The 26,948-nt window shown below is 45.4% G+C and overlaps 1 protein-coding gene across 1 annotated transcript in view; it reads left to right on the top strand.

Annotated features, from left to right (window-relative positions):
- MBOAT2 (membrane bound O-acyltransferase domain containing 2) overlaps positions 1 to 26,948 on the top strand; it is a 102,331-nt gene that overhangs the window by 21,095 nt on the left and 54,288 nt on the right. Inside the window, exon 2 of the mRNA XM_065928559.1 lies at positions 25,028 to 25,173. Coding sequence (XP_065784631.1) covers positions 25,028 to 25,173 — 146 coding nt within the window. The remainder of the gene's footprint in view (positions 1 to 25,027; positions 25,174 to 26,948) is intronic.

The raw sequence follows: 26,948 nt of genomic DNA, 5'->3' as shown, positions 1-26,948 counted from the left end.
AATACTTTGGCCACCTGATGTGAAGACCTAACTCATTGGAAAAGACCTTGATGCCGGGAAAGATTAAAGGTGGGTGGAGAAGGGGACGACGACAGAGAATGAGATGGTTGGATGCCATCACTGACTCGATGGACTTGAGTTTGAGCAGGCTCTGGGAGTTGGTGATGGACAGGGAATCCTGGCCTGCTGCAGTCCATGGGGTGGCAAAAAGTCTGATACGACTGAACTGATCTGCATTACAGTTCATTTCCTCTTTTAATATTTTATTTTTTATTGGAATATACTTGCTTTACAGTGTTACGTTAGTTTCTGCTGTACCGCACAGTGAGTCAGCTGTATGTCTGCCTACATCCCCTCCCTCTCTAGCCTCCAGCCCACTCCTGTAGGTCGTCACTGAGCATGGAGCTGAGCTCAGTGTGCTGTGCAGCTGTTTCCCACTAGCTCTCTGTTTTATCCATGGTTCAGTTCAGTTCAGTTTAGTCGCTCAATCGTGCCTGACTGTTTGTGACTCCATGAACTGCAGCACCCCAGATTTCCCTGCCCCACGGCCTTTCCCAAGTACTGAGGGGATTGAGGAAGGGCCTCAGAGGTGTGGCCTCTTTTTACACCTTGCCTCTGGCAGAGTGAGGGGTCTTCTGCCCTCTTTCTGTAGGTGTCCGTTTACTAGGTTATTTTCCCCACTAGACAGGTCTTCCTGTCTCTCCATCCCTGGTGCCTCCCTCTGTAGACATTTGTCAGATGTACACATCACATACAAGTTTATGATGATTATATTTCTAATTTTCAGAAACATGATAATGAATTTCAAGCCTCCAAACCACCTGGAAGTCTACCAGCAGAATTTCACTGTTGTGTTCAAACCTATGCAGAGCATCGCACACCAGTTCTCCTCGCCGGCTTGGTTCCCATTCCAGTTGGGTTTCGTGTTGACAGAGTTAGTCACCACGAAGGGGACCCACACTTGGGCGGGCCGGCTGGCGCTGTCAGGGTGTGGGAGGCTGGTGTCCCCGGCCCGCCTTGTGCTCAGAGGTCCCGAGACCCTGCCAGCGAGGGTCACAGTTAATGGAGCAGACACTCCATTCTTCCTTCCCTCCTCTGGGAAGCCCTGCTTTATGTTCCCGAGAATAAGAAGGAAAATTCCACTCTTCCTTGATTTCTCTACTTGTAGGTGAAGAAGAAACAAAAAGCGGTCATACAACTTTAGGGGATGTACTGTGAAGGGAGCGATATCAGGCATTTAATGCTGATCATAACAGGCTCCCCAGGTGGCGCAGGGGTAAGGGACCCACCTGCCCGAGCAGGAGGTGCAAGAGATTGGGTTTGATCCCTGGGTGGGGAAGATCCCCTGGAGGAGGAAATAGCAACCCTCTCCAGTACTCTTGCCTGGAGAATCCCACGGACAGAGGAGCCTGGCGGGCTACAGTCCGTGGGGTCTCAGAGTCAGGCAGGACTGAGTGACTGAGCCACACATACACAGATCACATGTCACAGTCCTGCTCACTTAGGATGGACCCGCAGGCTCTCCCATGGTGTGGCCTTGCTGACCTCTCTGACCTCATTTCCGACCATTTTTTCTCTTCTACCGTGTCTGCATCGGCCCCTCCCAGCTGCCTGCAAGCTGTGCCCGTGTTCCCCCGGGGCGGCCCCGATGCTCCTGCTTCCAGATGTCTGTGTGGCTCACCCCCTCTCTCACTAGCTTTCTGCTCAAGACTTGCTAAAGGCGGCTTTCTCTGGTCTCCCCATCCCCACATTGACCCTCCTATCATTTTGCCTTTTAAAAAAACCTTTAGTGATGCAGATACTTTTTTATACGTTGGAAGTCTGTTGAGAATTGTAGGTTGTAGTAGGAGATTTTTTTCTTGGCTGTGCCAGGTCTTAATTGCTATATATGGACCTTCCTTTCTGCATGTGGGATTTAGTCCCCTGAGCGGTGGGATTGAACCTGGGTCCTGAGTCTTAGCCGCTGGACCACCAGGGAAGTCCCTGTCTTATCTTCTTAAAATAGCGACCTTCCATTCTTTTATACACTTTGACATTATATATTTATTTGTTTATTGTCTGTTTCTCTCTCTAGATGTAGTCTCCACGAGAGTAGAGACTTTGTTTTTTCTGCTGACTGGTGCCTGGAATGGCGCTTGCCATGTAGCACGTGCTCGGTGCAGACTTGTCTGTTGTGTTAGAGAACTGTTGATGTAATGACTGTATGTGTTCTTTAGAAAAATTTTATTTCTTAAACCTAACTGAACATAATTTGTAGCAGCAGTGATAGGACAAACGAGCTGTTTTAGCATGAACTTCTATTTCCTTTCTTTCAATTTCTATTAAGCTTAATGCGGTATCAGTTTAGGAATTTATCTTTCTTTTCTAAGGAGACAGTGGTTTCAAACTGTGATATTGCTGCTTTTGAGAAAGGAAACTTACCCTCTTTAAGCTGTAGAAGTCTCCGTTCCCTCGTATGTAAAGTAGAATGATCATGTTGGCGTTTTCAGGTTCTTGTAATCAATAACCCTTCTTGTCAAATTCAGCCCTGGCTGAGGTAGAGAGAAAAGAGTCAACCGTGGATCAGATGGTCAGTCTTACTGATAAAAGCTGGGTTGGAGGGTGTGACTTAGCTGTCCTGCCGCATGGAGCTCCCAGCACTTTGCTGTTGTTGTTCAGTCCCTAAGTTGAATCCGACTCTTTGTGACCCCATGGGCTGAAGCACGCTAGGCTCTCCTGTCCTTCACTGTCTCCTTCAGTTTGCTCAAACTCATGTCCATCGAGTTGGTGATACCATCCAACCATCTCGTCCTCTGTCGTCCCCTCCTCCCCCTGTCCTCAGTCTTTCCCAGCTTCAGGGTCTTTTCCAAAGAGTCAGTTCTTCACTTCTGGTGGCCAAGGTATGGGAACTTCAGCTCCAGCATCAGTCCTTCCAATGCATATTCAAGGTTGATTTCTTTAAGGATAGACTGGTTGGATCTCTTTGCAGTTCAAGGACTCTCAAGAGTCTTCTCCAGCACTACAGTTTGAAAGCATTAATGCTTTGGCGCTTAGCTTAATGATTCGACTCTCACATCTGTACATAACTACTGAAAAAGCCATAGCTTACGGATCTTTGTTGGCAAAGTGATGTCTCTGCTTTTTAATACACATCTAGGTTGGTTATAGCTTTTCTTCCAAGGAGCAAGCGTCTTTTGATTTTGTGGCTGCAGTCACCATCCACAGTGATTTTGGAGCCCAAGAAAATAAAATCTGTCACCACCTCCACTTTTTCCCCATTTATACTTGCCATGGAGTGACGGGACCAGATGCCATGATTTCCACTCTTTGAATGTTGAGTTTTAAGCCAGGTTTTTCAGTTTACCCCTGTCTTGCTGTATCTCGCTGTATAGCACTGTTCACCGAACCTGTGGTAGGCAAGGCCTGAGCTCAGAGGCTGGAAGGAGACTTTAGGAGCCGTAGGAGCTGCAGACACGTTTACTGTCTCCTGACCGGCACGGCAGCCGTAACACAGGCTGTCTCCTGCCTGATGCAGCAGCTGTAGCAGCAACCATAATGTAACCATAACGTGGCCATAACACGGCCATACCATAGCTTCACGTAACATAGCCATGATGCCGCTCCACTGCAGCCCCGGTGCATGAGCAGCCGGGGCTTTCACGGTGAAGCTCATACGGTGAACTGCACAGAGTCGCCCATGGCCAAGCAAGCCCCTCGTGACGCACATGTACAGTACCGTCAGCCATCTCTGCTGTCACGCGACCGTGCAGAGTCATTGTTTACAGAACGAGGGGTGAGAGAGCCTGACCGGCGCCCTCTTGGTCATTTCCCCACAACCTCCAAGTTAGTTTAACTCGCCCAACACAGGCAGAGCTGGGCGCCTGCAGGTTCCCCCAGAAGGAACTCAGCTCCCTCCGTCTGCGTCCCACACGGTGAAGCAGGCTGAGGCTGGCAGATCTAAAGAATGCCCGAAGGCTCGGTGAAGGTTTTCTTTCTCTGATGGGGAGGGTGGGAGCATTGCCTTGGAAGACACCTCTGGCCCCAGGAACTAAAGGCCGCTCCCCAAGTAGGGAGTACCTGTTGTGGGGAGGGCTTTTGTAAGATATTTTCTCTGTAAAGAGTTTGGAACGTAGTAAGAGCTGAATAACTATTAGCCATTACTGTTATAACACCTGTGTGTGTCATGACTTATAACAGTTATCCTACTGGACTCTAATTAAAGTTTTCAAAAAAAGCTATTCACTAAGGTAGATTGTAAGCCCTGGAGGGAAGGAGCTCTTCATTATCTCTTGAATCTCTAATACTGGACCAGCTAGTGTTGGCTTGTAGCATCCGTGAAAGAATGTTTGTTTGAGAAGAATGGCTTAGTGGAAAGAACGTGGGTTTTGGAGTCAAGAAAAAGGAATCTGCTTTAAATTCTTCTGATCGCAAAAAGGAGATATGAGAGAGTTCAGTTCAGTTCAGTCGCTCAGTCGTGTCCAACTCTTTGCGACGCCATGAATCGCAGCACACCAGGCCTCCCTGTCCATCACAAACTCCCAGAGTTTACTCAAACTCACGCCCATCGAGTCGGTGATGCCATCCAGCCATCTCATCCTCTGTCGTCCCCTTCTCCTCCTGCCCCCAATCCCTCCCAGCATCAGTGTCTTTTCCAATGAGTGAACTCTTTGCATGAGGTGGCCAAAGTATTGGAGTTTCAGCTTCAGCATCAGTCCTTCCAATGAACACCCAGGACTTATCTCCTTCAGGATGGACTGGTTGGAGTAAATAGCAAGAAAAGAAAATGGAGTAATACCTATATATTTAAAAATTTTAATGATAGTTGAAACAATTTCTGCTTCACCGAAGAAACTAGCCAAACGAAGTAACACACACCTGAAATGTTTCAATTTATCTGGGTTTCCTTGTGTTTCTCCCCATTCATATGTGGTCAATTTTCAAATGTTAGAATGTGTTTCTAATTAAAACGTAAGGACACAGTAGGAGAAATTATCATTGAAGTGTACAGTGAGGTCTTTTTTTGTTAGGTCTCAGTATGAACAGTAAGTGATACTTTAGAGGAGGGTATAGATACATCCACAGAGTTTAAGGAGAGTGGCATCATCGGTAGTAGAGAGTCAACAGCCTGCCTTCTCTAACAGCCTGTCCTTTTTTTATTTTTTATTTTTTTCAGTGGGTTTTGTCATACATTGATATGAATCAGCCATAGAATTACACATATTCCCCACAGCCTGTCCTTGAACACAGGCTCCTTATTGTCCTCGGCGTTGTTTTAGTTTTAGCAGTTTCGGTTCCCTGCCGGCGTTGTCACGCCGTGGTGACAAGGTGCAGGCTGTAGTGATGTCAGTGCCCCTTTTCACCAGGGGGAATGTTACCTCCTTTCACTCTGACAGGGACAGCCTTTCAGCTGTTCTCTTCCTTTACCCTGGGGCTTCCCTAGACTTTTCCATTCCTGGGAATGGATGCAGATTAAGATGTCATCTGGGATGGGGAGGGAGGGGGGTTCAGAATGGGGAACACATGTACACTCATGGCTGATTCATGTCAATATATGGCAAACACCACTACAATATTGTAAAGTAATTAGCCTCTAATTAAATAAGTAAATTAAAAAAAAAGATGTCATCTGGCAGATTCTCAAGATCAGGTTTGGTCTCAACAACTGGGCGAGTGTGGCTCCCCGTGGCCACGGTGGGGTGGGGTGCGTGCTCGCCTGGAAGCCCCCTCCCTCCCCGGGAGGGACGGTCCCTGGAGCACGGGGCCCTGGTAGGGTCCTTCCCGAGCACGGGACAGGAGAGGACTTGTAGTCCCACAGTCCAGAATTAGCACCTGCATATGGGAAAACAGTAATTTTCCTGAACACCTGTTTTTAAGACGGGGGAGAGTCATGACTGTTTTCCAAGTTGTTGAGAGTATTATCTGATCACTAGAGGATGTAAGATGCCTCAGATGCTCTAACGGCTCAACAAAGGGCATTTTGAAGCCCAGGCAGGTGTTGTGATGTCATGTCCACGCGGTGGGCGCTTCTCTGTGCTGGGCATGTGCTGTTCCTTCTCACTGCCCACTTCACTTCACTGCCCCACCTGATTGCACCCTGAGGCTCTGGATGCAGCCAGCCAGCCAGGGCGCAGCTGCCCAGGGAGCAGCGGGGCTTGGGCTGGAACCTGGAGCTGGCGACCCTTGCACTGTGTGGGTCCCCTGCCGTGGGCACACGTGCCCATACGTGCTTTTGATAGGCGGTTACTTCTGAAGTGGGTGAGGGGGGTAAATCAGGAGGAGTTTGATGTAAGCAGAAACACACTACTGTAAATAGAATAGATAACCAACAAGGCCCTACTGTATAGCGTAGGGAACTATACTCAATATTTTGTAGTAAGCTATAGGGGGAAGAATCTGAAAAATAATACATATATGTGTGTATTTATACGTGAAATCTCTATGCGATGCACCTGAAACTAACACGGCATTGTAAATCAGCTATACTTCAATAACATTTTTAAAAAAGTATATCATGGAAAGGTTTTTTTTGGTGTGTGAATTTACTACTTAGAAGGTAACCTTTTTAGAATTATGGGTTTGTTTGGTAAGTCACTTCTAGTAGGATACAGAATAGAATCCTTAAAACTGATCATTTTTGTTGGCAGCTAGATAGGAAAGAAAACTGTTTCCTTTGTTCTGTGGACTGGGGAGCATAAAATCTTAATGGTGATTGTTTCTCTTTTGGGAGGAAAAAAGCTTCCAAAGACTTAGTTTTAGACAGAAAAGGAGTCAAATTTTAAAACTGTTTTACGGGACAAAAAATTTTGTCCTGTAATTTATTGTTTAGAATTTTGTAAAATAATACATTTAAACAAATTCTGTCCCGTAATTTATTATTTAAATTTTTCTTTATATAAAAAATTTTATTACTAAAATTAGCAATACTTGCCCACTAGAAATTTGGAAAGCATATTGCTAACTTAGAATTTGAATTCCGAATCCTTAGGGATGACGTGCACTTTGAGAGTTTCTCTTTCTGTCCATGGATCGTGGTCTCTTGGAGGCTTCCTCTTGCCATCTCCAGTGTGGGTGCACTGCTCCCCTGGCCTCTGCACAGGCTGCATTCTGCAGCTTCCTTTTGCTGCATTTGTGAGCCAGATTATTTCTCAAATCCTTGCCTTCTTATTTGCTATAGACTTTTATTTTTGCTGAAGCCCATCTCCAAGTAACTCCCCAAGAAAGAGTATAAGGACAGTAAGTTTCCTGAGTCTTTATGTATTTGAAATAATCTTCATGCAGCTTTAGGTTGAAAAGAACCTGCCTGAAATGCAGGAGACCTGGGTTCCATCCCTGGGTGAAAAAGATCCCCTTGGGAAGGAAATGGCAACCCACTCCAGCATTCTTGCCTGGAGAATCCCATGGGTGGAGGAGCCTGGAGGGCCATAGTCTGTGGGGTCGCAGAGTTGCACGTGACTGAGTGACCAACACTTTCACTTTTTCACTAACTTTCCCTTTTAACTCCTAAGACCCTGTGCCATTGTCTTTCAGCGTACAGTATTGCTGATAAGTCTGAAGCTAGCCTAGAGTCTCTTCACTTGTAGTTGACCTGATTTTCTTTCTTGAAGAGTCGTGGGATCTTCAGTTTTTCTTGATGTTCTTAAATTTCACATTATGTCTGATTACTGATACTTGGTGAGTTTGTTCAGATCGAAGACTCATGTTTTTTAGCTTTGAGAAATCCTCTTGAATTACTTCTTAGATAACCTCTCCCTTGTCTTGTCTTTGTTGTCATTGTTTTCTTTCTGGACCTCTTATTTATTATGGTAGTGACATTTTGGATGAATTCTGTATCTCTTGCTACCTGTGTCTTTTGGAGATTTCCCTCAACTTTATATGTCAACCTCTGATAGATTGTATTTCTCAAAAAATAGTCATAACGATCTTTCTGGCACATGTCCCTCCCCATCAAGAGGTGGAATGTATTTCCTTGGTCTTGGCTAGGTTTCTGACTGCTCCAGCTGACAGAGTACAGTGGAGGTGATGCTGTGTGATGTTGGGGGGTTAGGTCACTAAAAGGCCACAGTTTCTGTTGCTGTGGGTGTGTGTGGCTGTCTGTCTGTCTCTCAGAATGCTGGTCCTTGGAACCCAGACACCAGGGCACACATGATAGGATTTAAAAAAATGAACTTTTAATGTTAAAATGGTTTTAATTTACAGAATTGTGAAGATAGAAAGTTCTTATATAACCCACATCCACTTTTTCCTGTTGTTAATGTGTTACGTTAGAATGCTCCTTTATTGTAATCAGCGAACCAATATTGATACATTATCATTAACTAAACTACATGCTTTAGTTGGATTTCCTTAGTTTTTATTTAAGGTCTGTGTGAGTTAATTTGGGCTGTCATTACAAGTAACAATGATTGAATGACCTCAACAACATTTATTTCTCATGTTTCTGGAGGCTGAAGTTTGAGATCTGGTGCCAGTGTGGTGAGGTTCTGGTGAGGCCTCTCTCCCTGGCTTGCAGATGGCTGCCTTTTTGCTCTTGTGTTCATATGGTCTTTCCTCTGTGTGTGTGGGGTGGGGGGTGGTAGGGAGGAAGGGGAGGAGAGACAGGGCAGGAGCTCCCTCTCTGGTATCTGTTCTTACAAGGGCACCAATCCCATCACAAGAGCCCCATCCCAAGGGTTCCATCTCCAGATTCCATCACATCAGGAGTTAGGGCTTCGGTGTGTGAAGTGAAAGTGATAGTTGCTCAGTCATGTCCAACTCTTTGCGACCCCGTGGGCTGTATGGTGCATGGAATTCTCCAGGCCAGAATACTGGACTGGGTAGCCTTTCCCTTCTCCTGGGGATCTTCCCAACCCAGGGATCGAACCCAGGTCTCCCACATTGCAGGAAGATGGTTTACCAGCTGAGCCACAAGGGAAGCCCAAGAATACTGGAGTGGGTAGCCTCTCCCTTCTCCAGTGGATCTTCCCGACCCAGGAATCGAACCGGAGTCTCCTGCAATGCAGGAGGATTCTTACCAATTGAGCTATGAGGGAAGCCAAGTGTATGAATTGAGGGGGGGGACTCAAATATTCAGCCCATAACAAGGTCCTTCTTGTGACCCAGGACCCTGCATGGGATAGTCCACACTTAAATTCAGTCATCATGTTTGTTGGGTTCCTCCAGACTGTGGCAGTTTTTCTCAGATGTCCCTTGTTTTGGATGAGGTGTCCAGCTTTGAGAGTCATCAGGGGTTGTGTAGAAAGCCCTGCGGGTGGGTTTGTCTGAGGTTTCTCTCATGACTGATCTGGCCGGGGGGTGTCTGGGAGATGGAGCCTGGAGGTGCTGGTCACTTCGGTCACGTTGTGTCCAGGGCACATGCTTTCCACCTGACCTATCGCCACTGGTATCGGCCTGGTCTCCTGGCCGAGGTGGTGCTGCCAGGCCTCTCCAGGGAGGCTTCTCCCTTCTACCCCGACTTTCTCCCACACCGTCATCTGGAAGAAGGCAGCTGAGCAGCCCACACTAGGGGGCAGACCCTCCGAGGAGCCGAATGGAGAAATGAACTCGCCTGGTTTCCTTTTCAGAAGACCTTGTTAGCGTGTGGAGCATGGGAGGAGGACCAGGAGGAGCTGAGTGTGTTGGCGACAAAGCAGAGGGCTTGCCCAGGGGCTCCTGAAAGGCGGAGCAGTTGTGACTCCGAGATGTCCTGAATGCGCAAGGAGGGGGGCTTGGGGAGGGGGACGCCCGTCCGGTGGGCTTGGCCTAAACAGCCCAGCAGACAGCGGGGGTTGGGGGAGAGGTGGCTTTGGAGCGTGCGGAGGGAAGGACCGAGAACCTCCTCTGTCTGTGTTAGGCTCAGGGAGCCCTCGAAGAAGGAATGATGAAGAGCCCATTGCCCTTGAGTCTGGAGTCCAGGGTGGAGGTCTGGGGCTCAGGATTCGATTTCCAGAATCCTATTGTGCTTTCAGACCAAGACTTTGGCTTTGCTAGAATGAGGAGCCTCTGGTAGTTTGATCAGAACGATGAGGAAAATTCAAACAAACGTCCTTTCTGAGAGCATTGTGCATAAAAAGAAATGCTGATTGTGGTCAGTGTTAGCAGCTTGGTGTCCCAGCTTTTAGGGCCAGCCCAGTGGCGGAAGATTCAGAATTCGATTTGGATGTCTTACAGCTTTTTGGGGAAACATGGGAAATTTTTAGTTTTTGTCCCTGAGGAACTGTGTACATATGTTTTGGGGCCGCAAAGACAGCCAGTTGTGTTTCCTCCTCCTCACAGGGAAGCCAGGCGGGGGTCGGAGCCTCCAACCAGCTGGATTTCCATGTGGCCGCCGCCTGTGGCTTTAGTCTTCTCACAGGCAGGACACCGGCCCCTTCCGGCTTCCTCCTGCTCTTGCTCCCTCTCCTGTGACCCGTGGGGTGACTGCCTTTCCTGTCTTGATCTCTCTCCTGGTGATGATGAAGAGAGGGAGGTGGAGGATTTACATCATGTGCGGCCGTGATAGGACTTTCTAAAGGTCTTTGACAGTCGTCTATCAGGTTACATAACACTTGACTGGTGGTGCTGATGACTTAGGTATAAGCTGCTGTATTCATAGAACTTGGGCTTCCCCGGTGGCTCAGCAGAAAGAATCCACCTGCAATGCAGGAGACGTGGGTTTGATCCCTGGGTCAGGAGGATCCCCTGGAGGAGGGCCCAGCAACCCACTCCAGTATTCTTGCCTGGAGAATCCCGTGGACAGAGGAGCCTGGTGGGCTACAGTCCATGGGGTCACAAGAGTGGACACAGCTGAAAACACTGAACACACACGCATACATAGAAATTGGTCCATTATCATTTAGAAACCAGAGTAAATGAATAATTTGGGGGGATCTATGGTTCTCTGGGGCTTCCCTGGTGGCTCAGATGCTAAAGAATCCACCTGCAATGCATGAGATCTGTCTTTGATCCCTGAGTCGGGAAGATCCCCCGGAGGAACGCATGGCAACCCACTTCAGTATTCTTGCCTGGAGAATCCCACGGACAGAGGGGCCTGGTGGGCTAGTCCATGGGGTCTTAAGAGTCGGACACTACTGAACGACTGTACACAGCACAGCACATGGTTCTTTCATTTTTCTCCCCCAAAGTTCCTTACTTGTTTGTAGAGGGTTTTTGTACTGGTGCATCTTACCTTTTCTGGGGAGTTGTTTGTAAGAAACAGGTTTGCAGGAGATGGTACACCAGCTCCATGTGCTCTCAGAGGATGCAGGGTCCTCACCCGTGCCTCCAGCTTCAGGAAAATCTTCCTGAGCTCCCTGGCACCCTTCTTAGGGCTCATCCAGGAGAGAGGAGTGACTGTTGGAATTTGGGGTTTATTATCTCCTTCCTTTTCTTCATAGTGTTAACCAGAACATAACATTTAGTTCTGCCCAGTTTTGACTTTTGACCTTTATGTAAATGATTCATACTATATGTTTTCTTCTGCGTCCTATTTCTTTGATCAGGCTGTATTTGTTTATTGTGGTGGCTGTAGCTTCGGTTCTTACATTTCCACCCTGGTCTGGTGTGAATACACTCTCACTTGTTTGTCCTCCTGTCCAAGGATGTTTGCGTGGTTTCTGGGTTTTACTGTATAAGTAATGCTTCCATGGATGTTCTTGTTCACACGTTGTTGTCACATGAACAAGAACCTGTGAGAGTTTCTCTAAGTTTATTTCCTTATGGGTCAAATTATAGTCATGGAGAATGTATCTTTAACTTTGCTGAATAATGCCAAGCTGTTTTCCAAAGTAGTTATAACCAGAATACACAGCGGGGTATTCAGTTTCTTTCATTCCTCATCCATACCAGCACCTGGCTTCTGCTGTTACAAGATTGATAAATTTTGGTCAGTCTCATGGGCGTGAAAAAATACTTTGTGATTTTACTTTTCATTACTCCTAAAAGTGAGGTTAGTGTGTTTTCATATAGTTCTGGAGATTTGTCTTTCCTCTGTTGTGAAGTGCCTAATCCTGTCTTTTGCCTATTTTTAAATTGGATAGTTGTGTTTCTTTAAAAATTTTTTTTTTTAAAGAATATTTCTAGTAATTCTATCCTATCCTACATTGAAAGCTTCCTGGTGGCTCAAATGGTAAAGAATCTTCCTGCAAGGCAGGAGACATGGGTTTGATCCCCGGGTCAGGAAGATCCTGGGAGAAGGGAATGGCAACCCGCTCCAGTATTCTTGCCTGGAGAATCCCATGGACAGAGGAACCTGGCAGGCTACAGTCCATGGGGTTGCAAAGAGTGGGATACAACTGAGCAACTAACACTTTTATCTTGTATTAGTTCTGCCTTTATTTTTAAAAATATGTATTTATTTATTTGTCTGTGTTGGGCCTTGGTTGCAGCATGCGGGATCTTTTTAGGTACAGCAAGTGAGATCTAGTTTCCTGACCAGGGATAAAACCCAGGCACCCTGCATTGGGAGCACAGAATGTTGGCCACTGGACCACCAGGGGAGTTTTGTCTTTTTCATCTTGGTTTTTAGAGGTTCTCTCTGTTTTGGATTCTTCATTATATGTATTGCAGAATATCTTCTCCCCATTTGTAGTTTGATTTTCCATTTTCCTATGGTGTCTTCCAATGAAGACATCCTTGATTATTTATTTTAAAAGGTAATTTTAAAAATTAAAAAGTTGTGAGAACATGTATACATACATATATAAAATTTAGCATCTTAACCATTTTTAACTGTATGGTTTGGTAGGGTTAAGGATATTCACATTGTTGTGTGACAGATCTCCAAAACTTTTTCATCTTGTAAAATGGGAACTGTGCACCCATTAAACAACTCTCTTTCCCCCCTTTCTCCAGCCCCTGGTAACCACTAAGTTACTACTCTCTTTCTCTGGGTTTGACTGTTTTATATGCTTCATGTAAGCTCATGGAGCTTCTTGGCTGCATCATGGAGCTCCCCACTGGGGGTCTGAACCAGCCGGTCAGGTAGGCAGACTAAGTCAGGTAAAGGATCAGAAGGGTGCATCATGTTTGTTTGGGTTTAGGGAATATATTTCATGATCTAGAAGAGTGGACAGAGATTATTATTTTCATATTAAGAAACTCTTGTATAAAGTGATACAAATGTGATATACTGTGGTATAAAGTGATGGATGCCAGAGGTGACCCAGTCAGGGCTGGAGCGGGGGTCTCTGTTGATTGTTAGGTGGTAATGAGCTGCTTCATTTAGACCCGCAGCTTCAGCCTGCTATGATGCGTTCAGTGCTGTTCACCCCGGTCCGTTCTGTGCTCTTTGTCATGTGTGGTTCCCAGCCAGCTGGTTGCATGCCACTTGGCTTATCCTTTGAGGAGAACCTCTGTTAAAGTCAGGGGCTCACAGACTTGGACTGTTCTAACTTTAATCAGGGATGTGTGCGCACGACACACCTCCAGACGGAGCTGCTTTCTTGTGAGTCATAAACACCACCTTCCACAACTTAATTATGGGACTTTGTCAGCTCTGTGGTGCTGCTTAATATTCACCTCGGAGTTGGTGTAAATATTTGATAATCTGGATGTGCAGATGGTCTGCCAGCTGTGGCTTCCTTTTGAGCTTGGGAGCAGGAACTTGTTAGCGGTTTTCAGGGAGTCTCTGCATCAGGACTGGTGGAGTCTGATCTCCCAGGACCCCCTGCATGACCGGACCCAGGTGCATCTCTTGCAGTTGACTCAGCATCTGTCAACTGTGGAGTTTGGAGGTCAATTACTTGCTGTGATTTGGATCCAAGAACTACTTTTCACCTCATGCTTAAAATAAAATGACATCCAGCAACAGGAGGATGAGATGATACATAAATTTGGAATCATATTGTGACTGGAATAAGATAACAAAATTTGAGTTTGCATGTATTTAACACACATGTGCTAAGTGCTGGTCATATGTCAGAAATAGATGCTGAGAAATAAACAAAATAGATAAAAATCCCTGTTTTAATGAAATATGCATTCTACAGATATCTTAGTGAGTGACTCTAGGATAATTCACAGTGCATGACAGCGTGAGGCACAATGGTCGATTATGATTTTCTGGGTAGCAATACCTGAAACCTTTAAAATTCTAAAAAAAAAATTTCAAAGTGCTTTCATTGGCCCATTCACTAATGTATTCTTTAAGTGCTTAGTGGCTAAGTATTCCAAAGGGAAGGAGTTCAGATCCCAAGGTAAGCATTAAATGTTAATACTTATTATGTTGACATGATTGTTATTGAAAAGTATACTGTTTTTGATGGGAAGCAGTATTATTTCAAAATCAAATCAAGACATTTGTAAGTTGGTATTGTATTGAACTGAAATCTGACCATAATGAGGCAGCCTAGGAGAAAAGTGAGTTTTTTGCATCATTTGAAGCCTTGTGTAATTAATAGGATAATTGAAATTGACTTTTTTTTTTTAGGATAGATACTTTTTACTCAGTAGCACTTAGGTCCCCATGGACTGTAGCCTGCCAGGCTCCCCTATCCATAGTATATGTTAAAAAACTATTGAGTGGGTAAACAACAGGGTCCTTCTGTAGAGCACTGGGAACTATATTGAATATCCTGTGATAAACCGAATGGAAAAGAATGTAAAGAAGGAATATATGTGGGACTTCCCTGGCGGTCCAGTGGTTAAGACTTTGTCTTCCAATGCCAGAGGATGCGGGTTTGATTCCCTGGTCTGGGAGCTAAGATTCCACATGCCTCACGGCCAGAAAACCAAAACATAATACAGATGCAATTCCAGGACTTTAAAAAATGGTCCACATCAAAAAAAAAAAAAAAAAAGAAAAAAATTTTAAACAAAGGAACATACATATGTGTATAATAGTCACTTCACTGCACAACAGAGATTGGTGCAGTGTTGTAAATCAGCTGTACTGTGGTAAAAAATTAAAAAAGATTGGGAATGCTGCTTTAGATTGGAAGATGTATGGGGCTTTTGAAGATGTGATGTTTGAGTAGTGATGTGAAGGGTGAAGTGTCGTGTCTGCATTGTGTGCATTTCAGGTGGGGATTGGGGAGCCTTTGGCGTTGAGGTGGAGACCGATCTGCTTTTGGTCACTGTGGATCAGTTCGCCTTTTCTAGAAATTGATATAAATAGAATCATTCTCTTTTTTTGTTCTAAATTCTTTTATAAACTTAAATTATTCTGAGATTCATCTATGTTGTGTGTGTCACAGTAGTTCATTCCTTTTTCTTGCTAAGTAATATCCTCTGTGTGAATGTGCTAGGATTTGTTTATTCAGTCAGTGTGAGTTTAGATTCCTCTTCCTTTTTCCCTTCAGCGGGTCTTCTGGTTTGCTAATATTATTTGTAACCACCTAAGAGATAAACATTTCACACACTCACACACTTTCTCTGTCTTTCTCACTCCAAACACTCCCAGTGGAAGGGGAGATGCCTTCTTGTTCTTATATTTATTCCCCTTTACCCTGTTAAGCGATGAGCTCCTAGTCAGTCACTCGTCAGAGGACACTCGACAAGCCCCGTTGATGGGAAGCAGACCAGCCTCTTCTTTGTGTCTGTGCTGTGTGCGATATTTTGGGATGTGTGTATGGCGAGTTTATCTGGATTCAGCTTGTTTCCGCAGATTGCTTTTTCTTGAGCTTCATAATTTAGCAGCTGTAGATGCAATTAATGGAACATGTTTTAATTTCACAGGTAAACAGAAACAAATTCCTTCTTAGATCATAGGAATCTTGTATAGATGGTAAGACTGAAATTAAATATGCTCTTGTCAACATGGTAGGTAAGAGATAGGTCCTTTTCATTGCTGGTGTCTTGATTAAATCCCTTGCTTTCTGCTTCTGTTTTTGGTGCCTTTGGAAAAGCTGACTGCTTTTTTGGTTTCTGTGGATGATCTGAGAATACGCTTCAGGATCTGTCCGTTAATGAACACCCGGGAGTTTGGCTGTTTTTAACGATGTTGAATTTAGCTTGGAGTAGGAGGCTAGGGGATGTCTGGGCTCTCACCTTGCAGCTCTCCATGCTGTCGTCTGGGGAGGATGAGAGGAGACAACACGTAAGGGACAGGCCTGTCCTGGTGGATGTGGGTCTCTGCTGGCTGAGCCCAGTATGTTTTGTTTATGTGGGATTAGGTAGGCAGTTGCTGTATAATCTGGGCGTCAGGATGGAGTCCCCAGAGGCCTGCCTGATGCCAGTCCCCTTTCTCCCAGCCCCCTTAGTGGCCACCATTGTTCTCGTTGGTCTGTGTGTCTCCTTGCACACCTCTCTGTCTTCTGAGCACAGGACCTGCCTTGCCTGTGTTGTTTCTTCTGCCTAAACAGTAATTGTCTACAGAATGTTCAGTAGAATGCGTCAGGTCTCTAAGAAAGAAGATAAAATATGAGCTGTTACATTTTGAGTGCCAGTGGGCTTCCCAGCTGGCGCTAGTGGTAGAGAATCCGCCTGATAATGCAGGAAACACAAGAGATGTGGGTTTGATCCCTGGGTTGGGAAGATCCCCTGGAAGAGGAAATGGCAACATACTCCAGTATTCTTGCCGGGGAAATTCCATGGACGGAGAAGCCTGGTGGGCTGCAGTCATGGGGTTGCAAAGAGTCAGACACGACTTAGCAGCTGAACAACAACAAAAAAGTTAGTTTTACCACTCATGTGGGCATCCCCACACAGTATGGTTGATTGCTTGTTTGGGGGAACGTTTTATAAATATATGTTTATATGTGGTATGTGTTCCTCTGAGTTAAATTGAAGAGATGTGTGGCTGCTTTCATATAGAGCCGTGTGTTTAGTCCATATGCTGTAAGAAGCTGTAATTTTTCACTTTCATTGTCTGTGTAGTTGCCTATTATATGACTATACCACAGTGTATTTAGCCATTTTGCTGGTGGTAATGGGCGTTGGGTTTTTTCTGGCACTTGGCCATTAGGAATAGCACACTTGCGAACATTCTTGATCATGTCTCCTGGCCCCCACATTGTCCGTCTACATACTGGCCTGGCTGAGTAACAGGGAGTGAATAGCTATAGTCCTGTAAGAAGACGCTTATCTGTGTCCTCAACTGTTTGGGTCAGCGTGTGTGAGAGACCCCATCGCTCCACACCAGTATTGTCAGACTCCGAACTGTTTGGCAGTCTGGTTGATATATAATGGTATCTTATGTGGATTTAATTTATATGATTTCCGAAAGATTTAAAGAGTGGCTCTTGCATCACATTTGGGCCCCGTCATATCTATTTGACTTTGAGGTCGGTTGATGAGGACACATTTCTGAAACATAAAGCACCCCAGCTTTGTCTGGAGAGTTAAAAAAAAAAGAAGAATTCGAAGTTCTGTTTCAGACCAGGGGAATAAAAATTCTGGAGTGAGTATTGAAGAATCTAGTTCCAGTCAGCAGTGTAGGTGGTTACTGCACAGCTGGACTTACACTAACCTGGATGCAAGCACAGTGCTGAGGATGCTACAGGTTGTGTCTGTGGGGCCTGGAGGACCCCGCTCATCCTTGTCCTCGGGCTCTGCGCCTCGTTCCCCAGCTCTGCCCCTGCAGTCTCCCTAAGACAGACAGCCTGCTTCTCTTGTGAGCCACTGGCTGAGGATGTAAGTGTGCTATCCAAAAGCCTTTTATACTGATAGAAAACTACTGTTAGATATAATTTGTCTTCCACTGATAGAGATACAGAGGCAGCTGCTGATTTGGGGGGTACTTCTGTTATTTGTTGGATATTGCACGTCATCGTTTTAAAAAGTTTTATTGAAGTAGATAGAGTTAATTTGCAATGTTGTGTGAATTTCTGCCGTACAGCACAGTGATTCAGTTATACATATAACATATTCTTTTTCATATTCTTTTTGATTATGGTTTATCACAAGATACTGAATATAGCTCCCTGTGCTATACAGTAGACCTTTTTGTTTATCCATCCTGTATATAGTAGTTTGCATCTGCCAATCCCAAACCCTCAATCCCTCCCTCCCCCTTGCCAGTCACAAGTCTGTTCTCTCCCTATGTCTGTGAGCCTGTTTCTGTTTCATCACTTCAGTTCAGTCGTGTCCGATTTTTCATGACCCCGTGGACCGCAGCACGCCAGGCTTCCGTGTCCATCACCAACTCCCAGAGCCTACTCAAACTTGTGTTCATTGAGTCAGTGATGCCATCCAACCATATCATCCTCTGACGAACCCTTCTCCTCCCACCTTCAGTCTTTCCCAGCATCAGGGTCTTTTCCAATGAGTCAGCACTTCGCATCAGGTGGCCAAAGTATTGGAGTTTCAGCTTCAACATCAGTCCCTCCAACGGATACCCAGAACTAGTCTCCTTTAGGATGGACTGGTTGGATCTCCTTGCAGTCCAAGGAACCCTCAAGAGTCTTCTCCAACACCACAGTTCAAAAGCATCAATTCTTCGGCGCTCAGCTTTCTTTATAGTCCAACTCTCACATCCATACGTGATACTGGAAAAACCATAGCTTTGACTAGACGGACCTTGGTTGGTGGATAGGTTCATTTGTGTCATATTTTAGATTCCACATGTAAGTGACATCAGATGGTACATGTCTTTCTAGTGTTTCCCTTCATGTTGAGCTGCCTTGAAATTTAAGGTTTTTCACTCTGAACTTATGTAAGTCAATTGTTGGCTCATTATGGAATGCTTAGCTCTGACGTGGGGCTAATTAACTTGTATGGCATGGGTGGCAGTTTACACACTTTTTCATACAAGGTGTAGCTGTTGGTTTGGTGTGTCCGTGGAGGAGGTGAGGGTTAGGGTCCTCCTCTGATGTCACTATCTTGGACCCTTCCCTCCCTAAGTGCTTTTATAAATTTATTTTGGAGCATTATTAATAATTTCTTTGAATAACCTTAAAAATAAGTGACTCTTACTGTTAGTTCTTCTGTTGTCGTTCTGTCATTCAGTTGTGTCCGACTCTTTTGACACCTCATGAACTGCAGCCCACCAGGCTTCTCTGTCCATGGGAGTCTCCAGGCAAGAATACTGGAGTGGGTTGCCATTTACTTCTCCGGGGGATGTTCTGGACCAGGGATCCAACCCTCATCTCCTGCATTGGCAGGCAGTTTCTTTGCCATTGCACCACTGGGAAATCCCTGCTCTTTCTTTGGAGTGGCATAAATTTACTGAGTAGCAGTCTTTAAGCCTGCGTGCTTGGACACTGCTTTAATTGTGAGATTGAACCACATCATTTGATGTCAAAGAAAATTCTTCTCTCACCCCATCATGTGAAGCATGCTTCTTAGAAGTCATCTTCCGGTGTGTCTACAACAGCTGCTTTCATAGGTACTTCAGTCTGCAACTTTTCACAAAAGGCTTCTTTTGTATAAAATGGGAAGTGTTATAGAGGAGTCTTAAATGAGCTAGGGTTTTCATCCTTGCTTCTTTCTCTGTCCTGTGCCCTGCCTCCCTTCTCACCCCCTCACTCCCAAACTTCTTGGGGGCAGTTTCTTTAAAGGTACATCAGGTCATTTGTCTAGGTATATTTTCAGCAAAATGGTGTTGAAAAAAGGAACATAAAATTGTTGCAGTATAAATTTCTTTCCATTTGGAAGAAAGCTTGTGTGAAGGATTGACCCATAACAGCAGGAACAAGTGTACACAGGCTCTTGTGTGTATTATTGTGTGTATTCAATTCAGTTTAGTCACTCAGTCGTGTCCGACTCTTTGTGACCCCATGAACTGCAGCACGCCAGACCTCCCTGTCTATCACCAACTCCCGGAGTCCACCCAAACCCATGTCCATTGAGTTGGTGATGCCATTCAACAATCTCATCCTCTGTCGTCCCCTTTTCCTCCTGCCTTCAATCCTTCCCAGCATCAGGGTCTTTTCCAATGAGTCGGCTCTTCGCATCAGGTGGCCAAAGTATTGTAGTTTCAGCTTCAACATCAGTCCTTCCAATGAACACCCAGGACTGATCTCCTTTAGGATGGACTGGTTGGATCTCCTTGCAGTCCAAGGGACTCTCAAGAGTCTTCTCCAACACCACAGTTCAAAAACATCAATTCTTCAATGCTCAGCTTTCTTTATAGTCCAACTCTCACATCCATACATGACCACTGGAAAAACCATAGCCTTGACTAGACGGATCTTTGTCAGCAAAGTAATGTCTGTACTTGTTAATATGCTGTCTAGGTTGGTCATAACTTTCCTTCCAAGGAGTAAACGTCTTTTAATTTCATGGCTGCAGTCACCATCTGCAGTGATTTTGGAGCCCAAGAAAATAAAGTCAACCACTGTTTCCACTGTTTCCCCATCTATCTGCCATGAAGTGAAGGGACCGGATGCCATGATCTTAGTTTTCTGATGTTGAGTTTTAAGCCAACTTTTTCACTCTCTTCTTTCACTTTCATCAAGAGGCTCTTCAGTTCTTTTTCACTTTCTGCCATAAGGGTGGTGTCATCTGCATATCTGAGGGTATTGATATTTCTCCCTGCAATCTTGATTCCAGCTTGTGCTTCTTCCAGCCCAGCGTTTCTCATGATGTACTCTGCATATAAGTTAAGTAAGTAGGGTGACAATATACAGCCTTGATGTACTCCTTTTCCTATTTGGAACCAGTCTGTTGTTCCATGTCCAGTTCTAACTGTTGCTTCCTGACCTGCATACAGGTTTCTCAAGAGGCAGGTCAGGTGGTCTTGTATTCCCATCTCATTCAGAATTTTCCACAGTTTATTGTGATCCACGCAGTCAAAGGCTTTGGCATAGTCAATAAAGCAGAAATAGATGTTTTTCTGGAACTCTCTTGCTTTTTCGATGATCCAGCGGATATTGGCAATTTGATCTCTGGTTCCTCTGCCTTTTCTAAAACCAGCTTGAACATCTGGAAGTTCACGGTTCACGTATTGCTGAGGCCTGGCTTGGAGAATTTTGAGCATTGCTTTACTAGTGTGTGAGATGAGTGCAATTGTGCGGTAGTTTGAGCATTCTTTGGCATTGCCTTTCTTTGGGATTGGAATGCAAACTGACCTTTTCAAGTCCTGTGGCCACTGCTGAGTTTTCCATATTTGCTGGCATATTGAGTGCAGCATTTTCACAGCATCATCTTTCAGGATTTGAAATAGCTCAACTGGAATTCCATCACCTCCACTAGCTTTGTTCATTGTGATGCTTCCTAAGACCCACTTGACTTCACATTCTAGGATGTCTGGCTCTAAATGAGTGATCACACCATCGTGATTTTCTGAATCGTGAAGATCTTTTTTGTATAGTTCTTCTGTGTATTCTTGCCACCTCTTCTTAATATCTTCTGCTTCTTTTAGGTCCATAACTTTTCTGTCTTTTATTGTGCCCATCTTTGCATGAAATATTCCCTTGGTATCTCTAATCTTCTTGAAGAGATCTCTAGTCTTTCCCATTCTATTGTTTTCCTCTATTTCTTTGCATTGATCTCTGAGGAAGGCTTTCTTATCTCTCTTTGCTATTCTTTGGAACTCTGCATTCCAATGGGTATCTTTCTTTTTCTCCTTTGCTTTTCACTTCCCGTTGTGTGTATTAGGTGTTGGCATTTTGTTAACCAGAATGGATGTATTTTGCAGATCACAAATTCCCTATGTGGTCTCGCCCATAGCCATCAAGTTGGACCTTCAGATGTTCTCTAGAAGTAGAGAGGCAGCCAGGGAGCAGCCTAGACTCAGACATGGGTTGGAGCCCTGGGTGCTCACTGTTACTGTAGATGACCTTGAGCTCGTGGAATGAACTAGGGAAGCAGCCTCTCGTTTTGAGGATCAAAGGATAGAAGCAGGGGAGAGTGCCCGCACGTGTTGGGTCTCCATCCCGGCCTTGTAGGTCCCTTCCTTTGTCCTTGTTCTCTCTTGTCTCCAGCATGTGTTGCCTTCCCTGACCTACCCCACACGTGAAACAATGACTAAGATGTGGTTTCAAGTCACAAGTGCTGTTTGGACATCTGGGCATGTACCCTTTCCTTCTGTATAAAGGAACAATCTGGATGTTCCCACTTGCCTGTCCTCGAGGATTTTTGCTTGATATCAATTGTGCTAGTCCCTTCTCCTGGAGCTCCCACCATCACCTGATGGGCTGAATCCGTCTCCTTTGCAGCCCTTCTCTCCAAGGCCTGGGTACCAGGTGTGCCTCTGGGTCCCCCCATCAGGGTGATCGACAGCATCTGCTCCCAGGGTTCGCTTCCGGGCACTCGAGCTGAACCCTAATTCTGTGTTCCCTAGTTTTGGAGCAGGAGCCCGCTTTACACTTCTAGGTGTCTGTCTCCTGCACTGTGGTCCCAGCCCCTCTTGGATCATGTCTGCATTATTGACGGCCGGGTTATCTAAACCCGGAGACCTCGCTTCCTCATCTGTGGCCTTCTGCCCTGGATGTGCTGTCACCAGGCTCCCTGGGGAAGCTGCAGTTGCCAATTCAGGTGGCTGGTCTCAGCCCTTGCGCCCTGTGTCCTGACGGTGCCCACGGCCTCACGAGCCTCCTCTTGCCCTGCCTCACACAGCATGCCGTCCTTGCAGCCCTGACCTGGCCGGGCCATGGCTTGCAGGCTGTGGGGTTCTGCCCTGGGTCCCCCGTCTCTTCCACAGCGCCCCTTCGGCCGTGTGCATCACTGTCAGACGCGCATCTGTTCCGAGGGCCCGGACATGCTCGAGTGTGCGCACTGGCCCCCCGGTGCTCTGGGACTGAGCGCAGGCGAGGGGGGCTCATTCTTCCCTGGACCCTTGCCCCCCACATGGGCTCATGTCTCTGTCCCCTGGTGCTGGCGGCCTCTCCTGGCCTGTCAGGCCCTGGTCACTTCCCCGATGGCCCAAACATTCTGAACATGCTTCGTCCTCCTGGTTCAAGGAGGCCAGACCAGCCGCGGCCTCAGCCTGTTCGGTGCACCCCTCGCTCTGTCCCTGATCGGTGGGCGCAGGGCTTGGGTCCCATCACTCCCTCTTAAATCACCCGTGTTTTGCGTCACACGTGGTCTCAACCCTGAGTGCCTCTGCGTGGCATGTGGAGCCCCTCCGTCTCTGAACAGCCCCCCCTGCTGCATTCCAGACCCCCCCTTTCTGACCCCCCTTCCCCTGTTCCCCGCATCCTGACCCCCCTCCCCCTACTTTCTGACCCCTCCCCCACATTCTGACCCCTCCCCCCGCATCCAGACCCCCCCTCCCCCTGCTCCTGCATTCTGACCCCCTCGCCCCGCCCCCCGCATTTGGACCCCCTCCCCCACTGCTCCCAGCGCACTCGGAAAGCCTCAGTGAGTGCTGTCTTCACCTTAGGTTCTTTGGTCTTTGTTGAAGATGCCCTTTCTCTGATTTTCCAACACAGTGGTTCTCACCTCTGGAGGATGACCGGGACCTGTGTTTTTCTTTTTGAATTGTCGATTTTGGTACCTGCCCCCAAAGATACCTATTCAGTGTCTGGAGTGTGAGGTCTCATTTCATTCTCTTTATCTGTAAGATGACTGTGTTGAAATGAATGGTTATAGAGGTAACAGAATTCTGCAGGCAGCGGTTCTGGAATGCTCCTGCAGTAGTTCCCTGCTTGTTTTAGGTGAGACAAGTGTGAAAAGAGAGGGAGGATGGAGAGGGAGGCAGCGAGTCCTTGGTGGTTACCAAGCTCCGCTGGCGTTGTGTGTCATGTCACCTACTTAGTGAGAGTCACTCCTTCACGCGCTCTCCTTCAGGGTGTCCTGAGTACTTTCTGTCCAGCCTTTAATAACTGAGTTGACGTTTCTTCCTTGTATACATGTTTCCTTTTTTCATTAGATTCTGAATTCATCCAGGGCCAGCAGTGGAACGTCAGCATTTTATGACTCCTGTGCTGTGCCCAGAACAGATGCTCCATGCATTTTTGTTTAGTTACAAGACAATTGAAAGAAAGTTTTTAAACTGTAGGAAGCTTTGTAGTTGTGAGTAGTTTTTAACATCTATATTCATTTTCCTGGTATATCTACTTTTTGCTTAATTAAAAAAGTATTCTTGGAAACCTTTAGGAGAAAAAAAATGCTTATTAGAACCTGTTGGAATGACATTTTGCTTGTATTGAGTTTAACTGTTTCAAAGAACAATGGTCTCTCAGGCAATGTACAACAATGTCCAACTGTTTTTCTCCTTGTAATGCAAGAAAAAGCACATAGTTGTCTGTGTCTCTGGGCAGAGATATCTCTGTGGATCTGTGGCGGTACTGACGTATGGCTGGGCGATTGATTCCTAATTTAGCTTCCTGAAACAGTGGTTTTCTTGTTGTTACGTGATTCTTAGAGGTTCCTAATGTCAAATGAATTTTTCTTTTATTTGTAGATTTTAAGACCCATGTTTCTTAGTGTTCTAGGAGAACCTACTTCATAAGAAACAGAAAAGGAGATTTTTCTCGAGTCTTTAATACCACAGGAGAGGCTTGTTTGTAGTCTTTTTTTAAAAAAAATCATTTTGTGAGGGCAAAAGAAATGTTAAAAAGTTAAGGGATAAAACGAGCTGCAGTCCTGTTACCAGCTGGTGTTTCATTGCTGTAAATAGAGGGTAATGTTGTCCCTATCGTTATGAGGACGTTTAAGGACTGTCCTTGGTGGGCTCAGGGGTGGTCTCTTTCACGGCTTTCTGGGGGCTCCTTCCTCTTGTTCACCTGCTGACCTCCTGGACCAGTCCCTGAGGCCCCCGGAGCTGAGACACATGACTCCTTTCAGGGCTGACTTTAGACCAGTCGCATCCCCTTGACTCCTCTGCCAGGGATGCCACCGAACTCCTAACGGCAGAGGGTGCATCCCACAGACTCTCAAGGATCTTGACTGGATCTTAACCCAGAGGAGTTTAGGAGAAGCTCACAACTCTTCTTCTCTACCAGTTACGGGGTCGCCCAAGTCATTAAAATAAGTCTCTCTTTCCCTCTAACCACATGGTACCCTGTGCTTTCCCCTCCCAGCCTGTCCCCACGCTGGGCGCCAGTGTTCCTGCTGCGTGTAGCACTGACGTGTGCATCATCCCTTCCCTCTGAACTTGAGGCTGTCATCCTGGGAAAGACGCCCTGGATTTTGTTTTCGTTTCTTTAGCAAACTGGAAGATCTTAACTTTAAGTAACCTTGGTGTTTTTGTCATGAGAATTTTAATGTAACATCAAATTAACAATTCAAGTCTGTGTTGCTAATACAAAATTTTAATTTTTCTTTGCAGGTCAACTTTGTAGTGTGCCAACTCTTTGCCTTGCTAGCAGCCATTTGGTTTCGAACTTACCTACATTCAAGCAAAACTAGCTCTTTTATAAGACATGTCGTTGCTACCCTTTTGGGCCTTTATCTTGCACTTTTTTGCTTTGGATGGTAAGTAATTATTTTGATATTTAATGAAGATTTTGGATGTCTTTGTGAATTGTGTAGAAAAATACATTATGTAGGGTTTTGTTCTTATATTTACCTATAACGTTTCACATTTTTTGTTTTTAATAGAAGAGATAAAGAGTGGAAGGTGGATAAAGAGTGGATAAAAGATAAAGAGTGGAAAGCTCTGTCTCTTCAGTTTGAGCTCGGAGGACAGTGTACTGTTTATAACTTATGAAAAAGGACAAATGAAGAAAAAAGACATCAAGACATTTTATTCTGTCATGAATAGCTCTTCCACCTATTTTGCAGATCTTTTATGCCAGGGCAAATGAGCCATTTAAAATAACTTGTTCCTTACTGTGCCAGTGGCTTTTAAGAGACTGGTAAAGCCCAGTAGAACTCTGTTATCTTTTTTTATTTTCTACCATTAGCCAAATGAGGTGTTTTGTTGGGTTGGTTTTGGTCGGGAAGAATTATTTATGAATGGAAAGCTTTTATTTATGGCCCTTCAGATGCTCCATGTGTCTGAGTTTCTTCCACTTTGCTCCTTTCTTCATTATCAGGACTATTCTTCATAGTTCCTCTTTGTCCCAGATGACGGTGGTTGTAGGAGGAGAGCACAGTGTCTTGGCATAACAGCAGAGAAGGATTCTTGGTGATTCCTCCGGAATTTTCCTTCTTGTTGTTCAGTCGCTCAGTTGTGCCCGACTCTTTGTGACCCCACGGACTGTAGCATGCCAGGGCCTCCCTGTCCTTCCCCATCTCCTTCTCATCTGAGAGCTTATGCTGCTGGCTCCGTGGCTGTGTTTGCTCTTTGGCAGATTGTTGTTTGAGATGCAGATTCCCTGAGAGAATGCCAATGCAGTCGCTTGATGGATGGTTTAGGGTAGTTCCTGTTGTGGGGTGTAGAATGGTGGATTTTGACAGTGCCTCCGTGTTTGTTCTTGGAGGTTCTTTTTGATTCTTGGGAGGGCTGAAATATACTGGTATTTCTTAATCTAGATTTTTCCTCTGGCAACTGTGTATGTGTCCTAGAAACTCATGAAAATTCAATTAGGGATTAATTATTCCTTCTCTGCCTTGTTGCCCCGTGACCAGTCCTCTGATAGGCCCTGCCAATGGTAGGTGTGTGTGGAGTCCCAGGGTTTCTATGCGATTTCTTAAATCAGATCTAGGCATGGTTTCTCCCCTTCCTTGATAACATCAAAGTTTTCTTTGGTTTCTCAGGGGATTTCTATTTAAACTTATCTTAAATCATGCCATGGGTGTGTATGTGTGCGTATTTAACTTTGGTTCACAGAGCTTTTCAAATGCAAAGTACCAGAAAATAATAGAATGAACCCTCAAATGCCCATTATCCAGCTTCAACAATTGTTAAAATTCCACCATTCTTATTTCATTCTTTCCTCAACTTATTTTTCTGGAGTATTTTCAAGCATATCCCGGTTTACACATTTTACCCATGCATATGTCAATGTTCAACGTGTATTTTGTCAGCATATTTATTGTTTTTCCTTCATTTTTAAAAAGTTTTATTTTATTTTTAATTGGAGGATAATTACAGTATTGTGTTGGTTTCTGCCATACGTCAACATGAATCAGCCACAGGTATATGTATGTCCCCTCCCTCCCTGCTTCCTCCCCATCCCTCCCCTCTCGGTTGTCACACAACACCTGACTTGAGCTCCCTGCATCATATAGCAAATTTCCTTTTATACGTGGGTAGTATATATGTTTCCATGCTCCCTCTCTCTAATATCCCACCTTCTCTCTCC

Source organism: Muntiacus reevesi, chromosome 3, assembly GCF_963930625.1.
Source record: "Muntiacus reevesi chromosome 3, mMunRee1.1, whole genome shotgun sequence".
Taxonomy (NCBI): Eukaryota; Metazoa; Chordata; class Mammalia; order Artiodactyla; family Cervidae; genus Muntiacus; species Muntiacus reevesi.
The sequence above is the reverse complement of the archived record's forward strand: the minus strand, read 5'-3'. Positions and strand labels throughout refer to the sequence as shown.